General features: G+C 62.6%; 1 protein-coding gene and 1 long non-coding RNA gene across 7 annotated transcripts in view; one reads left to right on the top strand and one right to left on the bottom strand.

Moving 5' to 3' along the window:
• CAMK2B (calcium/calmodulin dependent protein kinase II beta) overlaps positions 1-27841 on the top strand; it is a 76950-nt gene that overhangs the window by 24910 nt on the left and 24199 nt on the right. For 5 of the 6 annotated variants that reach the window (XM_072777185.1, XM_072777184.1, XM_072777183.1 and 2 more), the window contains 4 exons: positions 3048-3142; positions 17458-17517; positions 23213-23267; positions 24976-25041. In XM_072777185.1, the coding sequence (XP_072633286.1) occupies positions 3048-3142; positions 17458-17517; positions 23213-23267; positions 24976-25041 (276 nt within the window). Of the gene's footprint in view, positions 1-3047; positions 3143-17457; positions 17518-19250; positions 19362-23212; positions 23268-24975; positions 25042-27841 lie in introns of those variants that run through there. The other variant, XM_072777188.1, reaches the window with a different exon arrangement.
• On the bottom strand, positions 13072-19226 carry LOC140605116 (uncharacterized). Its single transcript, XR_012007855.1, has 3 exons — positions 19139-19226; positions 15429-15581; positions 13072-15295 (listed from the first exon to the last, which is right to left on the bottom strand). It is a non-coding gene; the product is annotated as an uncharacterized lncRNA (long non-coding RNA).

Genomic DNA, 27841 nt, shown 5'->3' with positions numbered 1-27841 from the left:
GCGGCTGGCCTGGGAGCGCAGGTTCTGGCTGACTTTCAGGGACAGCCCTGGGTGAGGGGGCAGAGAGATTGGGGTCTGTGGTGACCAGAGGGCAGAGGAGTGGTAGTCCCTGGGGCCGCACTGGCCTCCCTGGGCTTGCTGCCCGCCCGGGGTGCGGTGCAGGAAGTCCTCCAGCGCAGGGGCTGCCCTAGCGCCTGGCTGGCCTCTCCTGGCAACTTCCATAGCAGCTCACCTTGGACACCTGAGCCCCAGGCCCAGCCCCTCATCCATAGACTGGGTTTTGATGGGCGATGGGGTCCGGAGCCCCATGGCCTACAAGGGTGGGGACAGCTCTTTCTAGAACTTTCCTCCAGGCCCGGCAACAGGGATGACCCCAGAGGGGCTCCTGGAGGTGCCCTCCCCCGACCTGGCAGGCGGGACACTGGAAGAAAAAGGCCCATGTCCAGTGAGCTCCCATGAGCTCCATTATGGAGTGCTTGCTGGATGCCTTCATTCCCTCTGCTGACTCCTGCCACCTGCCCCTGGCCTCACTCAGACCCTCACTCTCCCAGGCTTAGAGCTTTTTTTTTTTTTTTTAATTTATTTTTTTTTATTTTCTTATTTATTTATGATAGTCACAGAGAGAGAGAGAGAGAGAGGCAGAGACATAGGCAGAGGGAGAAGCAGGCTCCATGCACTGGGAGCCTGACGTGGGATTCGATCCCGGGTCTCCAGGATCGCGCCCTGGGCCAAAGGCAGGCGCTAAACCGCTGCGCCACCCAGGGATCCCTAGCTTAGAGCTTCTGTGGAAGAAAAACCACTGTGTGGCCTGGGAGGGAGGCAGCCCCCCAGGACGTTGGGCAGAAGGCCAGCCTCGGCAGGGTCTGCATAACTGTCTGTCCGAGAGTCTCTCGACCCGTGGGCTCCCGGTCATTTTGTTCACACACACTCTGCTGTGTGCTGGGCAGGATTCCCGGCCCACTGCTGTTGATGCCCATACTTACCCCGCCTGGTGGAAGGCCCTATGGGCCTGGCCCCGCTCCCAGAATGGGCCCGCCCCTGTCCCCTGGCCACCTCCCTTGGCGTCCACCCTGCTGCAGGCTCGCCGTAAGCGTGCAGTCTGGCTGTTGGCAACTTCCAGCAGGGGGGTCAGGCCTGCCCTGTGAGGTCAGCTCTGGCATGGGAAGTCCTGACTGCCCCACGGAGGCTTGCAGAGCCTCAGGCGAACAAATGCGATGCTGCGGGGTGGATGCAGGGGCCAGCGGTGGGTGGGCAAGTGGCCACACAGGCCTCGCTCAGCCCTCGGGCAGCCCTGGGAGCCTCCCTTGCTCCTTCAGTGGATGGGGATACAGGCTCAGGGAGAGGGATGCAATATGGACAGAGCAGGATTCGAACCCAGACGGGCAGAGCTCCTGGCTTTTCCCCTCCTCCAGGGGTCAAAAGAAAAAAATAAATCACCCTTTCTGTAAATGTTTCCTTACATAGTGAGGAGGATCACAGGTGCTGAGGATGCGTGTCCCCAAAACTGTCTGTCCCCCAGAGGCAGCCACCGCCTGATTCTTGGGCTGACTTTGGAAAAGCAAGACACAGCCCAATGCACAACCGTTGGTTATAATGACCTTTGTCATTAAGAAAATGTTCAATTAGATTTAGTGCAATGTTTATTTTTTTCCAAGAACGCGAGTAATACATTTTAATGAAGTTTTATCCCAAAGGGATCCAGTAGTGCCCCCTTATTGGGGGGGGGATCATGTTCCAAGGCCCCCAGCCAACCCTGCCATGTTGTGTCCTGTGAGTGCGTATGGATGGTTACACTTAATTATGAATCAGGCACAGGACAAGTGGTGACAAAGTGGCTTTATCAGAGGCTGTGTGAACACGTCTCTGTCTTACTGTCTGGCACTCGCTCTTCCCCGGATTGTGTGACAGGGTGACAAGCCCCCGTGAGGGGATGAAGAGAGTGACTAGTGCGTGCTGGTGACACCTGTGAGGGGCTGCTGACCTGCTGACCGTGTGTCCTGAGGATCACGTCCTTCCGGTTGAGTGCAGACATGTGCCCCTGCAGATGTTCTCTGAGACACTGCTTTTGCGTTGCCCGGAACGTGGGGCTTCTGTGGCCACGGGATTCTCAGGCTGTGTAGACGGCAGGAAGGCCTGCACCTGCCCATCCAGTGACCTCCCGGCTGGACCACAGACCCTTCCCGAGCCTTTCTCTTTCTGGGCCTGACTCATGCGTACCCGTCTGGCATTCTTGGGAAACCATCTGAAATCAGATTAAACCAACACTGGTGACAAGTGGAGGACCCCAGAGGACCTCGATGGGACCCCCAGGGCCTTCTCTCTGGCCTCTGGCAAGCCTGCCCCCTCTTGAGGGTCAGCATCCATGGGTTGTGGGCCCTCTGGTACCGGCCTCGTGGCGGTAGCTGGCTCGACCCTCCAGACTGGCCCTGCACGCCCCACCCCTGCCCTCAGAAGCACCAGTGCTGGGCAGCCCGGGTGGCGCAGCGGTTTGGCACCGCCTGCAGCCTGGGGTGTGATCCTGGAGACCAGGGATCGAGTCCCATGTCGGGCTCCCTGCGTGGAGCCTGCTTCTCCCTCTGCCTGTGTCTCTATCTCTCTCTGTGTCTCTATGAATAAATAAACAAAATCTTAAAAAAAAAAAAAAAAAGCACCAGTGCTGCCCTGGGACTTAAAGCCTCTGCTCTCACAGGGGCCCGGGAAGGGGCCCAACCCTCCAGCAGTGCAGCTTGGGGCTCTGATGCTTCTCCCTCCCTCCCGGACCTTCAGTGAGTCCCCCGTGGGCGGCACGGCTCTGGGGAGGGCTCGCGGGCCTCACAGTTCGGTGCCGAGAGCCAGAGGCCGCACGCTCAGAGGCCCTGGGCAGGCCTGGCAAGGACGCCCAGGCTGTGGTCCCGCGGGAGCCGGGGTCCCGCACAGGCCGGCACGAGGAAGCGGGGCTGGGAGCCAGATCCCCAAGCAGATCTCTGCCCAGGCTTCGTGGTTGGGTGCTGGGTGCTCGCAGGGAGATTAACTGGCTATCCTGTCTCTGTTCCCCATTTCTTCCCCAGGGGGGCTTTTTCGGTGGTCCGGCGCTGTGTCAAGCTCTGCACTGGCCATGAGTATGCAGCCAAGATCATCAACACCAAGAAACTGTCTGCCAGAGGTAGGCACGGGCTGTGTCGGCGCGGGCCCAGAGCTCGGCAGGACTGCACGGGCACCTGTGGGGAGAGGGTCCCCTTCCCTAGGACGGGGGATCCCCCGGTGGCTCTGGCTGGGGGATCACGGAGGACAAGAGGTCAGAGCGCTTGGTGGCCTGAAGACTTCTAGTGACAGATGCTGTGGGACTGCCAGAATGACCCCTGCAGGTCCCCGTGCCGGGGACGGTTTGCAGGGCCCTGGGCCCACAGGGGTGAGCGTGCTGCTGGACACGTGTCCTTGCCCCGCCAGCCTTGCCCCTCCGGAGGCCTAACTAGGCAGCAGCCCCTTCTGGGCACACAGGTACAACCGTGGCCTCCTGGGGTCCGAGTGTAGTCCCCAGGTTGGGGGGACGGAGCCACGGTGGGGGCACTGCCCTAGGCAGGTGACTCAGAGTACAGACCCAAGGGGTGAGGGGCTGGGATTGCGGGAGGGGGCTGCTAGCATGAGGAGGGGCATCTCTGACCCCAAGGTCAGCCTGGGGGAGGCCGGGTGACCCCTGGGCTGGGAGAGTCAGTGAGGCCCCCACCTGCTGCCGTCTTGTCCAGACACAAATCAGCCTCGAGCCTCCTCCTCTGGCCGGAGAGGCCCTGAGGGCAGCTGCTGGTGGCCTGCATCCCTCCCTGAGACCGTGGGGGGCAGCCCTGGGGAGCAAGCAGTTGAGCCCACTCTGTGTGATTTATTGAGCTGTATGGAGGCATTGTCTGGGGACCTGCTGTGTACCAGGCCTTCAGGCCTGAGTGTGTCCAGGGGCGGGTGCTCCCACCCTAGCTCATGCCAAGGGGCGTGTGCTGCCCAGGGAGCTCCGTCCCGAATCCTCCATGCTCCGTGCTCGTGTTGGGGCCTGAGGGCCGCATGGGGCCGTGAGTGGGGAGGCTCTGGGCAGATGTAGCAGTGCTAGCCCCTGACCGCCCCCTGATGGCAGGCGTTCCTTGGGCGCTGCTTGGGGGACAGCGGCGGGCTCGACGGCCTCCTCCTGTGGCTGGACTGGGACGGGAAGTGCCGTGGATCTCTGGGCAGCTGCATGCGGCCTGTGAGCAGGGGCAACCCAGTGCACATGGGCCTGGGTGAGCCGATGCTAGAGGTGACGCTGCCCAGGGCTTCCCGTCGCGTAGCACTCCCGGACTGCTCCGTGATCCAGGGTGTGGAGCACTGGGGGATGCTGGCCTGGACTGGGTTGGGGGAGATGTCTGCACCTGTGGAGTCCCTAAGGCAGGACGAACCGAGGCTAGTTCCAGGCAGGAGAGGAGTTGCCGAGGGTCCCCTAGACCGGTGAGGGAGACCCTCACTCTCATCGGCTGTGCCGAGTGGGCAAACGCATGCATGTAAGCCCCCGAAGCTCCATGTGCAGGGCGAGGGTGCAGGGGAGGGCGTGGGGGTGGAGGGTTTTGGGGGGATGAATAGGAGTTTGTGAAGCTGAGGCGGAAAAGCACGTGGTGTGTTTGTGTGGAACACTGCATCTCCTCTGAAGTCCCTCGCACCCCCTGTGGATGCCTCAGGGTGCTCCAGGTGCCCGGAGGCTCAGGACCCGCAGCAGCCTAACACACAGGTGTGTTGGGAGAGTCCCGGCCATTCTGCCCCTTCCTGGCCGACAGCCCGCTTTGCTGCCAGCATGTCCCTGAGGCCGGGGCCAGCGCGGTGGCTGGGGGGGCTCTACAGAGCCTGGGGCTCCTGTCAGTCCTCCTCCGGGCTGTGTCCCAGTAGGGCGCGGCCAGGGCCCTGGGGAGTCCCACCTTTGCCACCACACCCAGGCCTGCCCAGCTCTCGGAGGGGGGGGGGGGGGCTGGGATTTTTTTTTTGTCCTGCGTAACTCTTTATTATTTATTTATTTATTTATTTATTTATTTATTTATTTATTTATTTTATTTATGATAGTCACACACACAGAGAGAGAGAGAGGCAGAGACACAGGCAGAGGGAGAAGCAGGCTCCATGCACTGGGAGCCCGACGTGGGATTCGATCCCGGGTCTCCAGGATCGCGCCCTGGGCCAAAGGCAGGCGCCAAACCGCTGCGCCACCCAGGGATCCCTGCGTAACTCTTTATTATGGAAAATTTCGAACATCCCCAAATATAGAGAAAGTGACAGAAGGAGCCCCCAACTTCCACAGTGACTGACTCTCAGCCAGTTCTGCTGCATCGGTAGCCCCCTCCCCCATCTTGCGGCGCACCCCAGACAGCCCGTCATTCTGCACACGGTGTTCAGCTCTGTTCTCTGACAGAACAGGAGTCTACAGACAACCTGTTGCCTGCCCAGACGGGACCTCGAGATCCTCTGACCCGCCCACACCCCTCCCGGCCTTCCTAGCTGGGGGCGGGGGGGATACCGAGGGGACCAGGTCTCTGCACTCATCCTCCCCTTCATGCTGAGTGTGGGCCAGCGAAGGGCTTGGGCTTGGCACCACACGCCCACCCTGGGCCCACTGTTAAAGGGGTGAACCTAGCCGGCGCTTGTTCCTGGCCGCGCAGGGCATAAGTGCTTAAAAGGGGCCAATGGGCACAGTGCTGTTCCCCCCCTCTTGGCCACCAGCCTGCAGGCTGCAGGCCCCTCCTCCACAAAGCTGCTTCCTGGGGTCCTCCGCACAGCGTGGAGACCCCAAGCCTGTCTGGAGGGTGCCTGCAGCTCCGTTGTCTCTGCACCCCTCCTGCGCCCAGCCTCTCCCCGAGGCTCCCGGGCTGGCTTCCATGGAGCCGCAGGTTCTCAGCTGGCCTGACGCACCGCCTGGCCCTGTCTTCTCCCTCCCGCTAAGCCTCCGCAGGCCTTGGGCTCCTTCCAGTGCTTCCCACCCCCGGGCCTTGGCACGTGTGTGTCTTCTCTGGAAATGCTTTCCCCAAACCTCTACCTGCTTGACTCCCATTGATGACATTTCCTCAGACAAGTCTGTGCTGCGCTTCAGGGCAATCTGGGACCCATGCACCCTGTTTTTATTTTATTTTATTTATTTTTTAAGTAATTGGAATATTTATTTATTTATTTATTTATTTTTATTTATGATAGTCACAGAGAGAGAGAGAGAGAGAGGCAGAGACACAGGCAGAGGGAGAAGCAGGCTCCATGCACTGGGAGCCCGACGTGGGATTCGATCCCGGGTCTCCAGGATTGCGCACTGGGCCAAAGGCAGGCGCCAAACCGCTGCGCCACCCAGGGATCCCCCCTGTTTTTATTTTATGGCTGTCTTTCCCATCAGACTTTGGGCCCTGTGGGCAGGGACTTGACTGCCTGGTTCGCCACCGTGTCTCCCACATCCTGCCCAGGTGGTGAGCGCTCCAGAAATGGTTTTGAGGGTATGAGCATGTGCTTGGAGTGAATGAATTTTGATGAGGTACAAGGACAGTCTGCTGGAGACGGGTTAGGCTTCCAGGTGTGAGGCTAGGGTGGGGACGGGATGGATGGGGGTCTAGAGGGCTTGTGGCAGCCTTGGGTCTGCAGGAGAGGCCCCTGGTCATATGGAACAGCCAGCTACCTAAGCACCTGGGAGGGCCCAGTTCCAGGCACTTCCATGGATGCCGGGAAGCAGGGAGGTGAGGCTGGGCGGTGGCTGTCTCCAGCGGGGCCCCAGTGGCCTGAGCAAGGGCTCCCAGCCTGGCTGCCTCTGTGGCAAGCACCAAACCAGTCCTTTGCCAGGAAGATCATGTCAGAGATACATGCCCAGCTGTCCTGCCACGGGGAGGGATGGAGAGAGGGCCCATGGGTGGGAAGTAGGGTGTCCGGGGAAGTGCCCTAGAAAGAGGAGTGATGGGAAGTGGAACTTCCCAGGAGGCTTTGCCTCCTCCTTCATTTCCACTTGTTATGTGAGTCCAGGTCACATGGAGGGGGCCCCACTCACCCCTGCAGGGAGCAGCAGCCTGGGTCCTTTGAGGCTTCTGATGATCAAGAGGCTGCCGGCCCCACACAGCTGCCAGGAGGAGCTCACTGGCACTGGACTCAGGATGCCTGGCTTGCCCACTGACTGGCACACAAGGGGGCCACTGGGGCCTGTGCACGCACCCACTGCACCCCATCTATGTGCCCCAGGCTGCGGGACATAGATGTTTAAAGCTTCGTCTATTATTAAGAAGGGGACTGTGGAAAAAAATAAAAAAAGAAGGGGACTGTGGGACATTCATGTGAACGTACTGGGTGGATTAACAGCAGCAGTTGGAGGGCAGTAATTGGGCCAGGGTAAGGGGGTCTTTGGGCCTTGCTGCGGGCCCCCCTCCCCCAGCCCATTGGCAGCACCAGTGGCTGCTCCTTGGGGGCACTTTTGCTGCCTTTGGAGGGCACGCTGTGGACATGAGCCGCCAGCACCTGGGAAGCAGGTGCCAGCAGTGACTCTGGGCGGTGGCTGCTCGTGGGGGAGGAAAGACTGTGCCTGGGAACGGGGCCCTGGGCGGTTATTGGGTCCTGAACCTCGGTGGCACTGCATCTCCACGCGGCTTCTCAGTGACCGTCCACACCCTCTGAGGTCGGGGTGGGCACCCATTTCACAGATGAGGAAACCAAGTCCTATGGAAGCAGACTTGCTCAGTGACCCACAGCTGAGCTGAGCAGAGCGGGGAGTAAGGGCAGCTTTAGCTTTCACCCAGCTGGGGTTGCTGGGGGTGAGGAATGGGGCAGCCCTCACAGGTGAAGGAGCTGCTCTCACAGGTGGGGCGCTCGAACGTGGGGCCAACCTGACAGGTGGGGGCACCGAGTGACAGGTGAGCTCAGGCCTCACCTCTGGGTTTCCTCCCAGCCCCAAGCTGATGCCCCGTTCACCCCCAGCCCCCTCCCCGGGTCACCTGGGGCCACCGGCCCCGGGCCTGGGGCGCCCTGCGGGAAAGTGTGATGGGGAGGGGCTGAACCCGAGGCCTGCACCGCCCCGGGGCCATCGCACAGCGGGGTGGGGGGCGGGGCCCATGACCCAGAGCCGGCAAGGCGACCCGGGCTCCGCGGAACTGGGTTAGCGAGGACGCGGCGCCGCATTGCAGGGCCGGCTGAGCATGCGCAGCCGGCGCCCCTCCCTCCCCTCTGCGCGGGGAGTTCCGAGTTCGGGGCTCCTCCCCACCGTCTCCTCACCCCATCCTCCGCCCTCCTCCCCCTTCCCTCCACTCGCCCACACCCCTCCCCCTCCCCTCTCCACCCGTCCCCTCCCTCTGCTTCTCCCACCCCCACTGCCCCCCTTCCCGGGTCCGGGAGCAGCTTCCCTCTCCCCCACCCCACGACCTGGTCACCCCTCCGCTCCTCCCTGGCCCCTCGCAGCGCCCCGCGGGCTGAGCCAGGGCCTCACGGTGTAAGCAGCTCCCAATTTCAGATAAACAAGGATTTTTTTTAGAATAAGTATGTCCCAGACCCCCTCTCCACCTCCACCAGCCAACGTTTAGTCCGCTCTGCCCTCACGTTGGGGCTCCAGGGGACTCTGGGCAGTGGGAGGGGTCCCCAGGGACCTCTCCCTCTGTGCCCTCCCCTAGCGCAGCTGATCTCTCAGGGATCGGGGTGGGGGGGTACCCTGTGCCAGGGAGGAGGGGTAGGAAGAGGAGCTGGGGGCCTGGGGACCCGTTCCCATGTCAGAGGAGGAGGGGCGCCACCAGGCAGTGGGCTGCAACTGCCAGATTTAGCTGTAAAATCTGAATTTCAAATAGACCGTGAAAAAAACCTGAATGCAAATACGCTCCAAACTGATGGGACTTACTTCCACTAGGAAATTATTTGTTGTGCGTCTGAATTTGGGACACACATGCTAAAAAATCCTCATTGGTTATCTGAGATTCCAATTTGACTGGGCATTTTGTGTTTTATCGGGCAGTATACACAGAGCGGTTGAAAGAATAGTTTTTTTGTGATCAATTCATCAACCAGATGGGCTAAGTCAGAGCTTTTGAAAATAGGGGTGGTGGGGGCACAGCAGGAGAGCCCAGGGCAGGAGGAAGAAGGAGCGAGGCCAGGCCGGTGGGGGCCCTGGTGGCCTCGCAGGTAAGGTGGAGAGTATGGCGCCTGGGGTGAGGGTGACTCTGGGGTGCGGCTACCTTGGTGAATGCTGGGTCAGTGCCAGGGGCGTTGGGACGTGGTGGCCTGGGTGCTGTCCGTGCTCCCGGGACTCGGGCAGCAGCGGTGTCCACCTCACGGTGTTGCGGAGGGGCCAGGGGCAGCAGTCCCTGCCAGGTGGACTACCCCGGGGTCATGGGGGGTCGTCAGGAGGGAACCTCTGGGAGCTCCTGCACCCTGGTGGGGTTGTCGTAGCAGCCCTGTCACTCCCCAGATGTGAAGGGATCCCTGCCCGCCCCAACGTTCATCAAGAGATCCCCGCCCCCCCCCCCAGACGGCTGCAGGTTCCGGTTCTGACCCCAGCACTCTGTCTTGGCGGGTCCCGGAGGCCTTGAGGGGTCCAGCCCCTCTTTGAGTAGGACTGTGACAGGGGAGCCCTGCACTGTCTGGAGGAGAGCCCCAGTGTGGAAGGGATGCGGTCTCTGCTTGCTGCCAAAAGCCACCGGGGAGCTTCTCCCGCCACCGTGCCCTCCTATTCTGAAAGGTGACAGTGTCCTAACATGGGACAAGACTGAGTCTTCCAGAGGATAAACACCATTGGCGAGGGTGGGCGTCCTGCCCCAGGGTCACTGGCACAGCTATGCACAGGATGCAGATCCCGGAGAGCTGAGACGGGCAGCGGCCGGTATGACCCCGGCTGGGGACCCAGGGAGGTCGGCGTGCCAGCTCTCGAGGTGTCCCTGGCAACACGAGCGTCGTGGTGATAGGGGCGTGGAGGGTCCCGGTGCTCGCCGCAGGACGTGGTCAGTCCCCTGTGGCAGGGGTAGGGGCCACTGCGCCTGGTCTGCCCCGGACGGTGGCCGTGGGTCCGGGAAGCCCACAGCCGGTTTGCACTGCACATGGGGCCTCTTGTGAGGCTGTCTCAGGGCTGAGCTGCACCTCGTCCTGGGTGACAGTGGAGGGCCTGCGGAGGGCATGAGGACTTGGTTCAGGGGCCCAGCCGCAGCTGGGGAGGGAGGGCCCTGGGGACCCAGCTGCTGCACCGCACCACGGTGCCAGCGTGTGGGGCGGGCCTGGTGGCTGGTCTCTGTCCCAGTGGCAGCTGCAGGATGGCACGGACGCCCTGCTGGGGTGGGGTAGCTGCCTGGCACTGGCGCGGTAATTGCTGGTTGCCGAGTTGCCTTTTTAAAACAAAACGCGCACAGAAGTCCCTGCCCGGGGGTGGGGTGGGGGGATCTTTTCATCCTCCTTGCTCTGCTGGCACCCAAGGGCGCCCGGAGCAGACCGGGTGAACCACGGGAAGCCCCGCGGGATGGCTAGGCCTTTCTCCATGGCTGCCAGTACTTGGGTTCTGGTGCCAGCCCTCCAGGGGCAGACCAGCCCCTCCCTCCAGCCCCCCCCCCCGTACCCCATGCCCCATCTCAGAGTCAGGGCGACGGTCATAACAGCCCTACCCTGTAGGAGCTCTTGGTAGCCTTGGGGGCCAGTGCAGAGCACTGGGCAGGCTAGTCCCAGGTGGCCCGGCAGGACCCCAAGCTGCCCTTGACGCTCCCTGTGGGCCCCATCAGCGTGGAAGCCCCGGCTCGGAGGCAACCCCCTCCTGAAAGCAGTGTGTACCTGGCAGCTGGCAGCCAGTGCCCACAGGACGCTGTTTGAGGACAGAGCCGAGCTCGGAGCCACAGGTGTGAGCAGGTGTGGATGCTCCGACCTGAAGTTGCCCAGCTCCCATGACCTGCTCCTTCCCTGGGGCTCCCGACCCAGCTCCCCGGGACCCTGGAGGTGGGAATGTCCCGGACAGGACAACACAGCAGCTCAGAGCCCCAGCTCTGTCCCTTGGGATTTTGAGAGTTTGGGGACTTGAGAGTTACAGGGTTGATGCTGGACGGCATTTGGTGTGATGGTGGATATCCCTGAGCCTCCTAAGATTCTAGGAAGCTCCCTGTTGGCATCTGATGGTGCCAGTGTGGAGGTGGGTGGGAGGAAGGGGAAGGACCTCTGAGTGACATCCCAGGGCCCAGTGCCGGGGGGGGGGGGGTCGCCGGGGCAACAGGTTCTTGTCTGTGTGCTGGCACTGACCACCACTTCCCTCTAGAAGAACAGAAGTCCTGGCAAGGGGGGTGGGGACACCTGCCAGTGGCCTGGGGTGTCTTGTGAGATGGGGTTGGAGGAGGGGAGTAGGAAAAACAGGCCAGGTGCCCAGCTCTGCAGGGCATGCTGTAGGGGTGGGGGTGGGGGTTGGGGTGGGACTGGGCTTGGAGTCTCTGTCAACTCCTCTCCCTGGGACCTTCCCACCCTTTTCATACGTGGGAAACGGACTGAGAGGGAGGCTTGGCCTGGTTTAGGGTCCCCATGTCCAGTGTCCCCATGGGCACTGCGCCCCATGCCCTGAGGTGGTCAGCATCTAGCCTCCTCCCGCAGCTCTGTCTCTGGCTGGTTCATGGCACCCAGCTGGCAGGGCGGTAGCCAGGGACCTGAGCTGCTGCTGTGCTCTAGTGGCCTTGCCCACCCCCATGCGCCACCAGGCTCCCCAGTGTTGTTCAGTGTCTCCCTCTAGGGCCAAGACACACGTACACTCTCACACCCCATAGCCCGAGGGTTGGCTGTCCTGCCCACCCCTTCCTAGTGGGCGTCCTTCTTTCCTGGGACCTCAGCAGGCATTCGTGTGTCCATGCAGAAGTGGACGATGGCCCCGGGGCAGGGGCTTGACCCTGACCCAGACCTCCACGGGCCCTGTCCAGGAGCTGCTGGACGTGGTGGGCCGTCCTGGGCAGCAGCTGCTGTGGCCTGTGTCCTAGCCTTCCTGCCCCAGCCCGGAGCCCTGTGCCATCCCTGCGTCCCCAGGTCATTCCCCAGAGGGCGTGTGGGCATCGATGGAGCGCCTCGAGCTGGCGGGGCTCCCCAGTGAACACGGCCCCCCCCCCGTCCCGTCCCAGGGTTTCTTGGGGGTCCAGCCGCCACCCTCGGCAGCCCCTGCCACCTGCTGGGCTGTGTGGACTTTCCGTGTGGGATTTCATCTTCCAGCCAGCACGACTGCTGGTTTTTCCCCAGAGGTGGTGTCACTTGTCCCAGGCCAAGCCTCGGGGGTGGAGAGGGGGCAGGTTGGCAGCTCCTCCTGCCAGGTGGGCCCGTCTCCCCCTCCCATCCCTCCTCCGCCTGCGCCAGTGCCTCGCGGGTGTCCTTCTGCCCGTGACAGCTCTGCTGCTGCTCCTGGCAGCTGGCGAGGGGCCAGGCACCCACCCACGTCCCTCCTGTCCCCCTTCTCCTGGCACCCTCCCCACCCCAGCTCTACTCTGAGTCACCCACAGCCAGGGAGCAGGTGGGGGGCCGGGGCGGGTAGGGGATGGTGGCAGGGCTGGGAGGGCCGGAGGAGGCCACGAGGAGCCCCAGCCTGGGGTCTGTGCACCTGCTTCCTTGACTGGGACTGCCACTCACGCTACAGTGTGGCGGAAGATGTTCTCTCCCACCGCCCTCGGCTTCCTGACTCAGCTTGGGGGCCCTGCCTGGGGGGACATGGCCTGGGGGGGCCCTGCAGGGAGACCCTGCCTGGGGGGAGATCCTGCCTGGGGGGGACCCTGCCTGGGGGAAGACCCTGTCTGGGGGGCCCTGCCTGGGGCACTTGCTGTGTGGAGCTGGATTCAGTCTCCCTCTGCCATTCCCCGGGACATTGTTGGAGTGCGATGGGTCAGGCCTGCTGTGTACGTGGTACAGACGGTGCCCACGTGTGGCCCCATGTGGCATGGCACAGTGACAGCTCTGAGTAGCCCCTGCCTCCTGTCGCTTGCGGGGCTCCTGGGGTTTGAACGGTGTGGGGTGTACAGGGCTCCGCTGCAGCCACCCCCCGACCTGGCCCCCAGCCCCTGAGCCAGGGGGCACGCACCCCGGGGGGGTACCCAGCGTTCAGGGCAGGCCTGGTGCAGCGGTGGTGGTGGGAAACCCAGGAGGGCTTCCTGGCCTTGCAGGCTGTGGAGCTGCAGGTCTGGGATTCAGGCAGGGGGCAGCAGGGGGGTCACTGGTGTTTTGGGGTCCTGTGTCTATTTTGCTGTTTCACAGGATGTGAATGAATGCTGTTTTCTCTGTAACCCTGTTTCTTGAGTGGGAGAAACAAAGAGCCGTTTTATGGGCTAAGCCCTCCTCATGGGAGCAGGTGTGCGAATGTATCTCAAGCGTGTGAGAGGTGTGTCCAGACGATTCCCGGTTGAACTCAGGAATCCCCGTGACAACCAGTCTTTCCCGTGACACAGACTTCTCCAGACCCCCACAATGGTGTGATGGTGTCCCCTTGGTCTCCTGCAGGCAGCATCAGGGCCTGTGCCTCTTCTGTCCCCGGGGCTCACGGCCCTGCTGCCCCTGCTCCTTGTGACCTGGAACTGCCCACGTCCCCTGGGTCCCCGGGAAACGGTCGGTATTGGCCTGGGGTCTTCAGGAGGGAATAGGGCAGGGGGGCCTCCCCTTTATGGGGTTCCCAGATGTTGGGGGCGCTTGGCCTCTGCCCTCATTCCTGGGCCCCCACCTCTGTCCCCATCCCGTTTGAGAGGTGACTCTCAGACCCATACGCGCAAAATGACGTCAAAAGTGCCTGGGGCTTGTGCACGTGTGGGGGTGATGCAGGCTGGGTCTGACATAGGCGACTGGGGAGAGGAGACCACATCTGGGGCCAGGACACAGGGTGTCAGTGGGATAGATTCTTGGGGTCCTCTTGTCCTTAGCACTGGTACTGAGCATATTCTGGGGCATGTGCCATCATCCCATGATAGCGCTCTAACCCGTGGTCCCGGCAGTCGGGCCACAGAGGCAGGTGTCTGGTCCTCGGGGCAACTCCGGGTGCTCTGGACACTTAGGACATCCGGCCACAGCCCTGGCAGGTGCCTGGTGAGCCGCTCCTGGGGTAGCCTGCTGCCCGCCCGGCCGGGACGTCACTGCAGCAGGCATGGCTGGTGGGGTGCTGGGCTGGGGACCCTGGGGCGCTGTGGGCCTTGGGCAGCCCAGGCACTGTCCCGGCTTCACCCCCCCTCCCCCCAGGCTGTTCAGTGGTCACTGCTGTGGTGTCTGGTGTGTGAAGTCCTGGCAGCCGCCCAGGCCAGAGCCCCGGGAAGGGGGTGGGTGGCAGGGATGAGCAGGGCAGCAAGCGGCTCTGAGAGGCCCTGGGGCTAGTGCAGGGTCGCTGGCCCATCCTGCATGCTGCTGCCCGCCGGAGAACAGGAGGCAGTGGAGGTGTCCTTCCCGGCTCCAGCTAGCAATTTAGGGCTGGGACACGGGTTAAATTTGACCTGCTTCACTGTGGCCACGATGGGGCTTATGGTACTAGTTTGGAAGCTGAGCAATAACTTGTGCACCGCTGTAGGAAGAATTCAGGGCTGTGGGCAGGGTGAGGGAGCTGGCTTCGTCCTTCCACAGCCAGGGGACTGTCCTAAGAAGGGGACAGCCTCCCGTTCTATCTGGGGCCCAGAAATATTGGCTTGGACTGTTAATTTCAGGGTGCGCTGCTGGCCTGCTACCGAGAGGGACGGCCTGGAGGGTCAGTGACCTGCTGTGGCTGTGGGTGGATCCTGCGTGGGCCAGGCCTCCCCTTCCTGGTCCCACACAAATAATTCCTCTCCCCTAATGCGCTCGGGATGCGGTCCATCTTTTGGGTGGGGCTGTGCCCTCGGAGACAGCTTTCAGGAATGAAATAGTCTTTTAAGGGGCTTACTTCTGAAAAGTGGGTTCCCACATGCAGTTTTGTCCTGATTTCTGGGCATGAAAATGACCCCAGCTCCCACCCTGCCTATCCTCCTGAGCACTATGTGACCTGAGCTTCATTCCGGCCCTGTCCCCCTGTAGACGGCTTCTCAGTTGTCGTCCACCCTCGGGGGTGTCCGCTCCGCTGCTCTTGGGACGGTGGGCAAAGCTGGAGTAGGTCCTGTAGGTCAGGTTCGCATTCTGTGTCGCGCTGGACAGTCTGCAGGGTTAGGGGCTGCCCTGAGTCACCCGGAGGGCGTCCTTGTCCTGACCACGTGTTCGCTGAGCCGTCACCTGGTGGGAGGACGTGAAGTGTGGGGCTTCTCTCAGACGCTCCGAAAAAACAAGCATGTGCATACGGAAGCACAGATTCTGCAGAAGTGCTTTTTCTGAGGATTTCGTAGTGTTGGCGCTACTTTCCTCTAGGTTTGAAAAACGTTCAGGATAGTAACTTAAAATCCTAGGAGAGAAAAAACGGCGCTGAGAAACCAGCACCCCGGCTGCATTGCGGGGCGCGGTGCTGGCTGTGGGGACAGCCCCTTCCACCAGGCCTCTAGAGGTGGCTCCCACCCCCCAGGTAGGTGTAGTGTTGCCTGTTTGGGCTTTGTATGGATGGAAAGGAGGAATCCACGCTGCGCGGTTCTGCTGCAGTTGAGCCCAATCCATCCCTCCTGGGGGGGTGCTCGGACCCCTTCCCATGTCTGCCGTCGTGAATCCTGCTGTGTCTTGTCCACTGGGCTCTGCTCCTGTGACAGAGGGGACGGGACAGCGCCAGGCCGCGGGGGGCGTGGGGGGTGAGGGGGCGAGGGATAGGGTGAGGGCCTGTCCCCCTGCTGCTCTGTTGGGACCCTGCAGAGCCCGGGCGCCTGGCCACAGGTGGGAGCCAGGCAGGCAGGGCAGGGAGGGCTTAGCGTTTCCGGGGGCGGGAGGGCCGGGTGGACAGGGGTGGGGGTGGGGGTGGACCCGAGCGTTCCCAGAGAGCATCCCCCAAGAGTTCCTGTCTGCGGGTGTGAGGAAGGGCCATGCACGTTTGCAAGCCTGTCCCCTACCACAGCCCAGCACCGTCACTCAGCCCAGGGAGAGCTGACCGCAGGGAGGCAGCAGGCTCCCTTCCTGCAGAAGGGCCTTCAGATGCCTAGGTCTTGGCCCCCAGGCAGCGCCCAGGGCCCGGCAGGCCTGAGGAGGTCACATCAACTGCACCCTGCGGGTGGGTGCTGTGTGCGGGTTCCCAGCCAATCAGGCAGGCCTTGTGGTCTTGGCTGGTGCCAGGCCCTTGCTCTGAGGAGCTCAGCAGGTGCAGGACTGGAGGGGGGTGCAGGACCCCCGGCACCCCCTCCCTGGCCATGCCCCACCCTGGGGCAGCTGCCCTCCTCATCTTGCCTCTCTTGGCAGTTTGGCCACGTGTGTGAACCAGTGCCCTGTGTGAATGAAAGCACGTTTTGGGTCTTCCTTTGTAAGTGGCTTGTTCACACAGCCTTATATGAGTGAGCCGGGGTGGCGCGCACACGCTGCTCAAGAGTGAATCCTGTTGTGCGGCCGTAGCTGTGTTAATTCTGCATTCTCTAGCCAATGGAAATGTGGGGGTTTTTTTTTTGGTGTTTTGCTATTAAAATCTCCGTCACTTGTTAAAATGGTACTTGTACCTTTGTCTGAAATAGAACATTTCTGATATTGCTTGATTCCTTGAGGCCCTGCCTCTGGAACCGAAGTGCTGGCCTCGAAGGGCTGAGAGGAGGACTGGGGCTGGGGCTGGGGGTGCTCCTAGGCTGGTTCCTTATTGCCCAGAGCTTGCTCCCCCTGCACCAGGTCCCCCTGTACCACCTCCTCCTGCACCAGGTCCTCCCCTGCCAGCTCCCCCTACATCAGCTCCCCTGCATCAGCCCCCCCTGCACCAGGTCCCCCTTCATCAGGTCTCCCTGCATCAGCTCCCCTTGCACCAGGTCCTCCTATATCAGCTCCCCCTGCACCAGGTCCCCCTGCATCAGCTCTCCCTGCACCAGGTCTCCCTGTACTATGTCTCCCTGCACTATGTCCCCCTGCATCAGCTCCCCCTGCACCAGGTCCCCCTGCATCAGCTCCCCCTGCACCAGGTCCCCCTGCCATCAGCTCCCCCTGCACCAGCACACCATTCAGGCCAGTGTTTCGTAGATCTGTGCACCCTCACCCCAGAGGTCCAGCAGAGTCCTACTAAGCTCATGGGGACCCTGCCTGCTGCCCAGCTGCCTCCCCCCACCCTGCGGACAGCGTTGCTCCACCAGCCCCACAGCCAACTATGAGGAACACACAGGTTTCAGCAGGAAGCTCCAGTGTATGGATTGAGGACAGAGAAGTGAAGGATAAATTGGTGCTGTCAGTTCTGCCGTGAAATGTACGGCACTTTGTCCCCCTGGACCACATGGGGTTCCTGCCTCTGCCTCCGTGGGCCTCTCCTGGCGAACACTGGGCAGCCTTTTCCTGCCCTAGTACTGCGGGCCAGGGGCCCGCAGGGCGGGGGGCAGCCGCATACTGAGAGAGGTGATGGGCCCCTCCTCGGGCCACCCACTGGTCTGGGTGGTACTGGGCTCAGGGGTGGGGGCTGGCTACTGGGGCATGAGGTCACACTGTGCTGTTTTCTGTCCCCAGATCACCAGAAGCTGGAGAGAGAAGCTCGAATCTGCCGTCTCCTGAAGCATTCCAACATTGGTGAGCAGCTATCCCAGGGGGTAGGGGTCCCGGCTCTCTGCCCCGCGGCCTGTGGCCTTTTCCTCCCGACGATCAGACTGGTAGAGAGACACCCAGAGGCGCCCTGTTCTCCATACGAGCGTGCCACCCCAGGCCCCTGGAAATGGCTCTTCCTCCTGACCTGCAGTGATTCTGGGGGGGAGGGGGTCGGTGCAGCCCCGTGCAGGAGCTCTACCTGGATGGGGCCCCACCCATCCCTCTAACTCCAAGCTGTGATCTTGGTGAAAACATTCTGTGGCTTCAGAAAAGCCACAGGCAGCCCAATTAAGAAGAAAAACGTTTGGAAACCAGAAACCTCAGAAACCACTGCAGGCGCAGTCCCGGCCTGATGTCTGAGGTCTGGTTCAGGTGACCTGGCTGTCGCCTGCCAGTCCTTAGAACTGTGTGGCCTGGGGCTGGGGTCCTGTCAGGGGCAGGGGAGCCTCGGGAGCCTGGAGCCTTCACCTCAGGATGGTCACCCTTTCTCTGAAATTCCAGGTCATATCCCTGTAAGTGACACCATTGTAGGAGCAGCACACCCTAGAAGTCCATTGGGGCCTCCGAGGCACTTGGCCCTCACTTGGCCACATGCCCACCCCTGTGGTTCTAGGGTGGTCCTTGCTTGCTGCCCCGGGGGCAGGTGTGCATGTCCACCTGCCTTCCCTGCTCCGCCTCTGGCCCTTTAGGGACTTCTGAGGGGCCCACTGCACGAAGTAGCCAGGGGGCATGGAGGGGATGACAGGTCTGCTGCCTCTAGAGCTTGTCAAGGTGGAGTCCTGGGCCGCTCCTGTCAAGATTCTCGTTTAGTTGTGCCAGGACAGTGCCCAGGATACTATTTAAAAAGAGTAGCAGGAGGTGTGGAGCAGCCAGTTCTGGAGCCACTGGCCTGGGGGGTGCGGGGCACATGTCACTCCTGAAACAGGGCTTGGCCTCATGGAGGCCCAAGGGGCTCCAGAAAGCCTTTGCCAGTCCCTAGAGCTGGTCCTGGGAACCTGTGGCCCTGCAGGACAGGGGGAAGTGAACCCCCACATCCTGGGCGGCCCCCTGTACCAAGGCTGCTGCAGCCCCGGGTCCTGCCCAGCGCTTTTACTCCAGGTTCTCAAGCCCAGTGTGTGGGACCCGCTGGCATGCAGGGCCCTGACTTGCTCCTGGAAAGCTGACTCAGGGGCCTGCGGTGGGCCCACGAACTGGAACCTTCCACCAGTGTGCCAGGTGTCCACAGGGATCCCAGGCCATTCCTCGCTGGCGGGGTGGCGGGGGAATGTTTGCACAAATGATGGGCTTCGGTCTGACCTCTGACCTTCCCCAACCCGGCTGGGGCCCTCTGTGGCTGGGGCCCTCTGTGGCTCCAGGCTGAAAACTCTTTCCTGGTGCTCCTGGCAGACACCTCCACTGGCCAACTCCACCCCTCCCCCTCCCGCCAGCCCCCTCCCCTGCTTCCCCTGAGCACCAGGCCACAGTAGGTCACCACTTTGAGCAATCATCAAGCATCCCCTTTAAATAGCGGGAGGACCTAGGTGTTCTTTGGTTTGGCATTTTGGGACAGTTCTTCAAAAGATATCTCGCTCTGCCTGGATGCCTGGTGTTGTTCCTGGTCACTTACGATCAGACCCTGAAGTCCTCATAGCAGCTTCATTCCAGAACACCAGGGAGCCTGCAGTGCAGAGGGAACATTCTAGAACATGGGGGAGGTGGAGCAGAGACTGAAGTACAGAGGAAACATTCTAGAACACAAGGCAGGACTGAGACGGGTGCAGAGGGGACGTCCCGTTCCCTTAGACTCTGGAGGGGCTCTCTGGGGAGTCGTGGGAGCTGTCTAGGGGCAGGTGAGGGGGCTTGGCCCGGGCCTGGGTCTGCCCAGCCTCACCCTAGACCGAAGTGCCCCCCAGACCCCTGGGGGAGGCAAGGGGACCTTGTTCGGCCAAGTGCAGCGGAGGGGCTCCCCGTCTTCCGCTGCATCCTCAGGGAGCACTGTGTTCAGGGTGTGGGGGCGCAGGAGCCTCAGTTTCCCCATCTGCACAGTGGAGGTGGGCACCCCCAGGGAGTGCCCGGGAGGAGCCTGGAGGAGTCAGGTGGAGGCCAGGCCGAGCCCCCTCTGCCGAGTGACCTGGGGATGCTCAAGGGCAGGTCGTGGCGGCTCCTGCGGGGTCTGCAGCCCTTGAGCTTCTGGGGCTCCCCACCTGGGTCAAGGCGCACCTGTGCTGCCGGCAGCACGACTCAGGCGCGGGGCGCTGGTTTTCCGTTCGTGGTTTCGAGGGCCCGTCAGCTGCGCGGCAGGGTGGCTGCGTGACCTGCGGGATCCGAGCAGAATGAAAACGTGGGCCTCGAGACAGCAGGAGCAGATCGGGGTCCTTGGGGCACCTGGGCCAGGGACACGGGCCAGAGCTGCATCTCCACAGGTTTTCCTGAATCTTTATGGTTTGCTTCCCAGGGAGCTCACTCATGGGGCTGGTGGTGGGAGGCTGGACTCCCTCCATGGACGTCTCGTCAGGGCCATTTGAGCATCTTTGAGACGTGGCAGTGGGTCCCCAGGCTGCATGGGGACGGGGACAGGGAGACAGGAGAGGGAGGGAGAATGAGGAGCACGGTGCTGCTTTCCCCCCCTAAGCTGTAGTAAAACACACGTAATATTTATGATTGTAACCGTTTCTAGGTGTGTGGGTCAGTCGCATGTACGTGTGCAGCCGTCACCACCCTGTACCCAAACTTCCTACCGTCTTTGCCGGAACGTCTGCATCCAGGAGCACTGACTCCCATTGGCCTCTCAGGCCCAGGACCTCCCATGCGTGCTGTGTCTGTGGGTTGGTCCCCGCTAGGGACCGGAGGTGGGATCGATCACCCATGGGTCCAGCTGGGACTCCCCACTGCCCGCCCACCTTGTAGCCGGGTGCTCACGTTCCTTGCTTTTCGAGGCTAAGTAACATGCTCCGTATGGACGGACAGTGTGCCGCTCCTTTCCCCGACGGCCGACACGGCCTTTCCCGCGTGGGCCGTGGACCTGGGTGTGCGGGGCTCTGTGTCCTTGCTGCCTTCAGTTCTGTGGCCACAGAGCCGGCGGCGGCTCCGTAGTGAACTTGCCGGAACCACTGTGCTCTTTGGCTCTGGTCCTGGAGGCGCCAGCCCCGCCCTGCGGGCTGCAGAGCACGGGGTGGGCATGCGGGGCCTGTGCTGAGCCGTCACGCGGGGAATGGGGTGCACAGAGCCGGCCCCCCAGCACCAGCTGCCCAGCCAGAGCCCTCCCCAGCTGGTACAGTTTCTCTTTAGAGACAAGGGGTCCGGGATCCCTGGGTGGCGCAGCGGTTTAGCGCCTGCCTTTGGCCCAGGGCGTGATCCTGGAGACCCAGGATCAAATCCCACGTCAGGCTCCCGGTGCATGGAGCCTGCTTCTCCCTCTGCCTCTGTCTCTGCCTCTCTCTCTCTCACTGTGTGCCTATCATAAATAAATAAAAATTAAAAAAAAAAAAAAAGAGACAAGGGGTCCCCCAGCTTCCCCTCAGCTTCCTTCAGCCTCTCCTCAGTCTCCCCCAACCTTTCCCCAGTCTCCCCCAACTTTTCCCCAGCCTCCCCCAGCCTCCCTCCAGCTGCCCCCTAGCCTCCCTCAGCCTCCTCAGAGCTTCCATCCAGCCTCTTCCCAGCCTCCCAGCACCCTCCCACAGTCTCCACTCAGCCTCCCCTCAGCTTCCCTCAGCCTCCCCCAGCCTTCATCCAACCTCCATCCAACCTACTCCCAGCCTCCCTCCACCTCCCCCCAACCTTTCCTAGCCTCCCTCCAGCTTCCCCTCAGCCTCCTCACAGCCTCCCTCAGCCTCCACTCAGCCTCTCCACTGCCTTCCTCTAGCCTCCCCCCAGCCTCCCTTCAGCCTCCCCCAACCTTTGCCCAGCCTCCCTCAGCCTCCCTCAGCCTTCCCCAGCCTCCACTCAGCTTCCCCTCTGCATACTAATCCTCTCTCCCCAGGGCCTGGCTCCATGATGGCTGCTGAGGCTAGAGCCCACCTCCTTTGCTGGGTGGTCCCCCCTGAGCTGGGCAGGTGGGCACCATGGAGGACTCGCCCTGAGGGCTTCCTGCCTGGACAGCAGAGGCCGGGGCAGCTGGGGAGAGGTTTCCCATCTCCTGGTGCTCAGGCCCGCAGCTGGTGGTGTCGCCCCTCCTGGTGGCTCTCCTGCCACCGGCCGTCCAGAGGCTGCCCGGTGCCTCCTGGCCTGGGACTCAGGCGCAGGCCTCGGAGGATTCGTGGCCTGGGGGGCTTCCAGGCCAGACTCGGGGTGCGGCAGGACTTGCTTTGTCGTTACCGGGCACCCTGCTTGTGGTGTCAGGGATTGCCTGTGTTTCTGTAAGTGGATTTGTGAGCTCACTGTCTTGCTCCGTTCTCTCAGAAGTCCCGTCTGATACGCTAGACGGGTTTTCTTCTAAACCGTTAAAATAAGGTGCAGTTCCTTTTTAAACGTTAAAAGATTTTTTTTTAAAGACGTGTGCACACGCACACAGGCTCCACTCCCAGACTCCCCGTGGCTCCCAGGCGAGGGGGTGGGACCCCCCTGGCTGGGCCTGGGAGCCCGGCCCTCCCACCAGCACTGGGGGCGGGGGCCTCCTGCGGCACCCAGCATTATGGACCCCTGGCCCGCCCCCCGGGGAAAGGGAGGAAGGCCCCCTGGAATGCCCCTCAGGGTGCCCAGGCCTTCCCCTGCTTGGGGCTCAAGGCGGGGGGAGGGGGGCACCAGGAGGTGGTGAGCTCCCACTCCCCACTCCCCAGACTTTGCAGGAGGGGCCTGGGCAGAGGTTGCAGTGAGCAGGGGTCTGGGGTGTTGGGGAGAAGCAGGCCAGCCTGCAGTCAGCCCTGGGCTGGGGTGTGGGCAGGAGTCCACCCTGACGTCCCCGGGAGACCTTGTTCGTGAGCACTTGGCCGGGGGCTGGGGGGGATGCTGGATGCGGAGCCACTCGGCCTTTCCGGGCTGTGCGCCGGGGAGCTGGGCTGGAGGCCCTGGGGTGCCAGCTGTCGGGCGGCTGGAGGCTATCGGCGGCATCTGCGGGGGGCAGGCTCCCAAACGTGTGGGGAGGCGGCCGTGTGACCATTCCCGGGCATCGTTGCTGTTGGGCGGCGCCAGGTGCGGCCCGGCTTCCGGCCAGGTGTGCTGGGCCCCAGGTGTGCTGGGCCCCAGGTGTGCTGGGTCAAGGCTGCTTTCGGGGCTGTTTCCTTCCCCTCCCTTAAGGCACGCCAGTGTGCCCGGGAGCGGGGGGCTCGGGTGTGTGCTGTGCCAGGCTCAGGGGCCCAAGAACAAGCAGACAGCTTAGGGGAGCACCCGGCAGGGGTGCTGTTCTGGAGCCCCCCGGGGCCTCCCTGGGCCCCGTAGCTGGTCCCAAGCGGCAAGCAACGGGCCCCCTGCACTCCTCTCCTGTAAGCAGCTCCTGTCCAGGGCCCGTCTGATGTCCGGCGAGCCTCCGCCCTGCACCCCAGCCCGCCTGCTCCCCCGCCGGCCCGGGACCAGCAGACGCCCAGAGGCTGCAGCCCTGGGGATGCTTGCCGGGCACCCGGGGCGCTCTCCTTGGCCTCTGCCTGCTGCCCGCCCACCTGGCCCTGCCCCTACCTATGCGGTGGGGGCCCCCTATGAGGGAGGGGGGCTGGGTGGCAAGGGCTGATAGAGGCTGGGCCAGCCCCTCACAGCCCCCTGTCTCCTACAGTGCGCCTCCACGACAGCATCTCCGAGGAGGGCTTCCACTACCTGGTCTTTGATCTGTAAGTGCTGGAGCTGGGGATGCAGGGCTCCCAGCGGGGTGGGAATTGGGGGCAGAAGTGGGGATCACCCCCGGGGGCTGGCCCGACTCCCAGGCCCCCTACCTTGCAGCCACACCAGCACAGCCTCCCCACCCCCTATGTGCTTTGCACCATTGGTGCCCGGAGCCCCACAAGGTGGGATCTGCCCCCTGGGCCCTCTTGTCTACAGGACCCCGGGGGGGCCCGGGCAGAGGGGTGAGAGGAAGGAGAGGACCCCAGGAGTGGTCACAGGGCGTTCCTCTGGAGTCCTCACCACAGCCCACTGGCATGAGCGTGTGTGTGCGTGCACGCGTGTGTACACGTGTGCACGTTCATACACTTATGTGTCTGTGTGTACACACGTGTGCGTGTGCAGCGTCTGATGTGCAGGCTTTGGGGCTTCTGGCGCCTCTAACTTCCTGCTGGATTTAGGAGGAGTGAGCTCATCCCTGTCCTTCCCTGACAGCTCCCACTACACAGCTATATTTAGCTCTCTGTGAGTCAGTGTGGCTGGGGACTGGGAAGGGAGTGGGCAGGGGCCGTAGGCTTTGGGCGGCCCCTAGTGGCCTCTGGATGGCCGCGTGGCCAGGGTGCTGTCACCAGTGTGATGGGACACCTGCACGGGGCAGCTGCTCTTCCCTCAAAGGACAGATGCTGCCACGGTTGTTGGGCAGCCTCAGGAGCCCTCAGTGGACCAGCGCTCCAGGTCCTCTGGTCAAGGGAGGCTGGGACTGTCCCTGTAGAGGCTTGGTCACCTCTCAACACCCCAGTGTTCCACAAGACAATGCTCTGAGTTGCCCGCCAGGTGGCCAGGGCTGGCCTGGGACACAGCTGCCACTGCCAGGCTGGGGCTGTCCCCAAACGTCTGTGCCACGGCCCCTGAAGTGGCCCCTGCAGAGGGGGCAGGCTTGCTGTCACCCCCGTGGGCCCCCACACCCACCCAGCTTCACCTGCCTCCTTCACAGACAGTGTAGAGGCTGGAGGGTAGCCATGCCTAGGCCCTGGTGGCAGTGAACAAGTGGGTGGGTGTGATTCAGAAGACAGGGAGGGAGAGAGCAGGGTATGGGTGTCCATGTGCACACGTGTGCATGCTAATGCGTGTGTGTGCACATGTGTAACTGCATACGTGGTGTGTGCATGTACATGTGTAGGTTCATGTCTCTGGGCCTACATGGCAGAGGAGTATGGGGAGAGGCTCTGGGAGGCCAGCAAGAGGTCCTTGGCTGGTGTGTCTGCAGAGCGTGGGGAGAGGAAGGGCCTAGGCCCGGCAGGCCCTCCCCGAAAGCCTCTGCAGCCCACAGACTTGTCCTGACCCTGCTGCAGCCCCTGCTCTGGGCACCCAGGACGCCCTGGGCCACAGGGAGGGAGTGGGGAAGAGTAGAGACCAGCCCCTGCCCCCGCCACAGCCTTCCCTGTCATACTACAGACCCTGTAAGGCCTGGGGCGCCAGAATTGGGGAACTACTTCTAGCCTGGGTTGGCATCCCCTTCAGGGGGCCCCAGACTTGGGGAAAGTGTGGATTCAGGGGCAGACAGGTCTCCCCACTGTCATCTTCTGAGGAGGTGGAGGAGGAGATGGAGGAGGGGGAGGTGGTATAGGTGTTGATGTTGTCTGTGGTGATGACAGTGATGGAAGTGACGAGGATGATGGGGTCTCTGGAGTCTGTGACCTCAGTCTGCCTTGCCTGCAGGGTCACGGGTGGGGAGCTCTTCGAGGACATCGTGGCCAGAGAGTACTACAGTGAGGCGGATGCCAGGTGGGTGTGCAGCCCTCACTCCTTCCCGCCCTCTCCTCTCCCCACCCCTGCCCCCGTGGCCCACGTGTGCTCCTGTGTGCATAGCGGCTAACGGGGCCTAGGCAGACGGTCAGCCGGGCTGGGGTTAGTCCATGGCCCAGCTGCCAGCCCATCTGAGCCCTACTGGGAGCTCCTGAGAGGTGCCCAGAGCAGCGGGCAACTGGTGGGGACTGGCCCACAGAGGGCTTTCTCCCTGGGGTGGCCGGAAGGGGGAGTGACCGGTGTCCCTCTCCTGCCCCTCCATTGGACCTCATCTGTGGCCCACAGCGGGCACTCAGGGGGCCTTTCCAAATGCTCTTCCAAACACAGGGCAGGGATCCCTTTCCATGCCACTCTCCCAGGGCTGGAGGCAGGATGGGAAGGCGAGGGGGGCCTGTGCCCCAGAACATGTCTGCTGGCTTTCCTTCATGGGATGGCTGTGGGTGGGAAGCCAAGGCCCCATGTGCAGCGATGGAGGGACTCAGGCTTCCTTTGGATGACACTTCCGTGTGGGCTCTGGGGCAGCCCTTCCTACTGGGGTCCGCCATCACAGGGGATGAGGGGCCCAGTGACCTCTGGGTGCCACTGCAGCATGCTGCTGGGATGCAGGGCCCTCCTTCCTGGAAGAAGAGGCCCTTGGTGACCTGCCATGGCCCCTGCGGGAGTGCCACTCCTAACCCTGCATCTCAGCTTGCACACCACTGAGACCAGCAGCTCCCTGCCCGCTGGGGTGGGACCCTCGCTTTACAGAGATAAAAGGCTGACACTGGTCATCTCGAAGTGGCATTAACTATGGATGCTTCCCTTTTATATTTTTTTGTTACTTGTTTATTTCTAAAAATTTTATTAATGAGCATGTATTTCTTTTCTAATCAAGGAAATGAATAATTATTTTTTAAAGTAGCTTTTCGTGACTTGCTTCTGCACCCGCGGGTGACCTCGCCTGCTGCTAATGGCCTGAGTGAGTCCCGCAGCTGCCTGGGTCCCCACAGACCCCAGAGCCCAAGGCGGGTGGTCCGCCAGAGTCAGGGCCAGGGTTGGGAGGGTGTCAGAGACAGGTGGGGCTAGGCTTCTCCTCTGCCTTGCCTGCCGGAGAGCGCCGGGGCACAGGCTGCTTTTCTGAGGCTCCTTGATGGAGGACCTTCATTTTGCTCACTAGCCTGGGAGTGCTGGTCCCCTTCTGGAGCAGGAAGTTCTGGCTCTTATTTTCTTCTTTCAAGAAAAGTAGGAATGGAGCAGAGCTGGGCCAGGAGGAGCTCTGGGGCTCTCAGGTGCAGGCCCCGCCAGGTGGGCGGAGCTCCAGGGCCCTCAGGTGCAGGCCCCGCCAGGTGGGAGGAGTTCCGGGGCCCTCAGGTGCAGGCCCCGCCAGGTAGGAGGAGCTCCGGGGCCCCTCAGTTGCAGGCCCCTCCAGGTGGGAGGAGCTCTGGGGCCCGCGGGCCCCGGATGGGCCGGGCAGTCAGGGTCCTGGGGCCCACCACCAGGGCAGAGCCGGAATAAGAAGGGCTGCCTTCCAGTTCTGCCACCAGGACTACCTGGCTGCCTCCATCCGGGCAGTTTGCCTTCGCAGCCCTCCGTTTCCCAGCCTGGAACGCCCTGCTCCGGGGGCCTTAGTCCTGGGCACCGACCACTTCCCCGGGGGCCTGGTACTTCCCCTGTGGTCCGCAGCAGGTGGTCTTGGCTGAGGGGCGATCCCGCCTGCTGCTGCAGCTCCCCCTTGGCTGGGAACCCCCGGCCCACCCCAGCCTGCCCACAGGGCCTGCCTTCTGTGTCGGGCCATGCCCCACACCCGGTGCTCCCAGCACCTGTGGCCTCAGAGCTCTTTCCTCACCACCTGCCCCTCTTGCAGGCCTCTTGGCCTATCGGGGGCTGTCGTGGAGGCTCTCCTGGTTTCGAGACCCCTTGGAACTGGCCCAGAGGAGATGGGGCTGGGGTGCACACACAATGCCTAGCTTTCTCTCACAAAGCCTGCCTTACTCATGGCCCAGCCATGAGGAGGGGACGAGGGGAGCAGGACGCCCCGGGGCCACGCCTCCAGCTGCCCCCGCTGATAAAGCTGTGAGATCGGAGTGGCCTCTTCTCCCAGCAGCTCTGGCCCCTGGGTCGAGGCGGAGATGCCCTGCGTTTGCCCTTTGCGCTGGTGCTTTGTTTGCAGGCCGGAGGGCCCCACAGAACCTGGGTGGACATTCATGACCCACAGGCGTCGTCGGGAACCGTGGCAGACGGGCTGAAGCTCACTCCCATCCTGGGAGGGCGGCAGTGCTGACTGCCTGTGTCCAGGGACACCCCCCACGCCGCCGGGAGGGGTCGGGGCCTGCTGAGGCAGGGACCCAGGAGGCTGGCCACGCGGGGTGGTCCGGGCCCCGGTAGGTGAATCGGCGGCCCTTCCAGGGGTGCTGCTCGCGGCAGAGCAGTCCTCGGCTCCTAGCGCCTGGATTCTCTGGAGGAGGCAGGGGCAAAGCAGGACTTGCTTTTTTGACCTCTTTCTTCTTCCCACTTGGGAGGAATTTGGCAGTTTGTGGGAAAACTGAAGGGTCTTTTCCAAAGCAGGCAAATCAAAATTCAAAATATTTAGAACCCGGTTTTTAAAAGGCTAGTAAGATAGTGGCTCCTGAGAGATGTTTGAAGGGCCTCCTGAGACTCCACTGCCCCAGTGAGAAGGAGGCGGGGGGGGGGGGGGGGGGGGGGAGGAGGGGGAGTGGGAGGAGGAGGAGGAGGAGGCAGGGGCACAGCAGAGGTGACCTCTGAGCCCAGAGGTCTGGGACCAGGACCCAGCCAGTGTCTG

This window comes from Canis lupus, chromosome 15 (assembly GCF_048164855.1).
Source record: "Canis lupus baileyi chromosome 15, mCanLup2.hap1, whole genome shotgun sequence".
Classification (NCBI taxonomy): domain Eukaryota; kingdom Metazoa; phylum Chordata; class Mammalia; order Carnivora; family Canidae; genus Canis; species Canis lupus.
The sequence above is the reverse complement of the archived record's forward strand: the minus strand, read 5'-3'. Positions and strand labels throughout refer to the sequence as shown.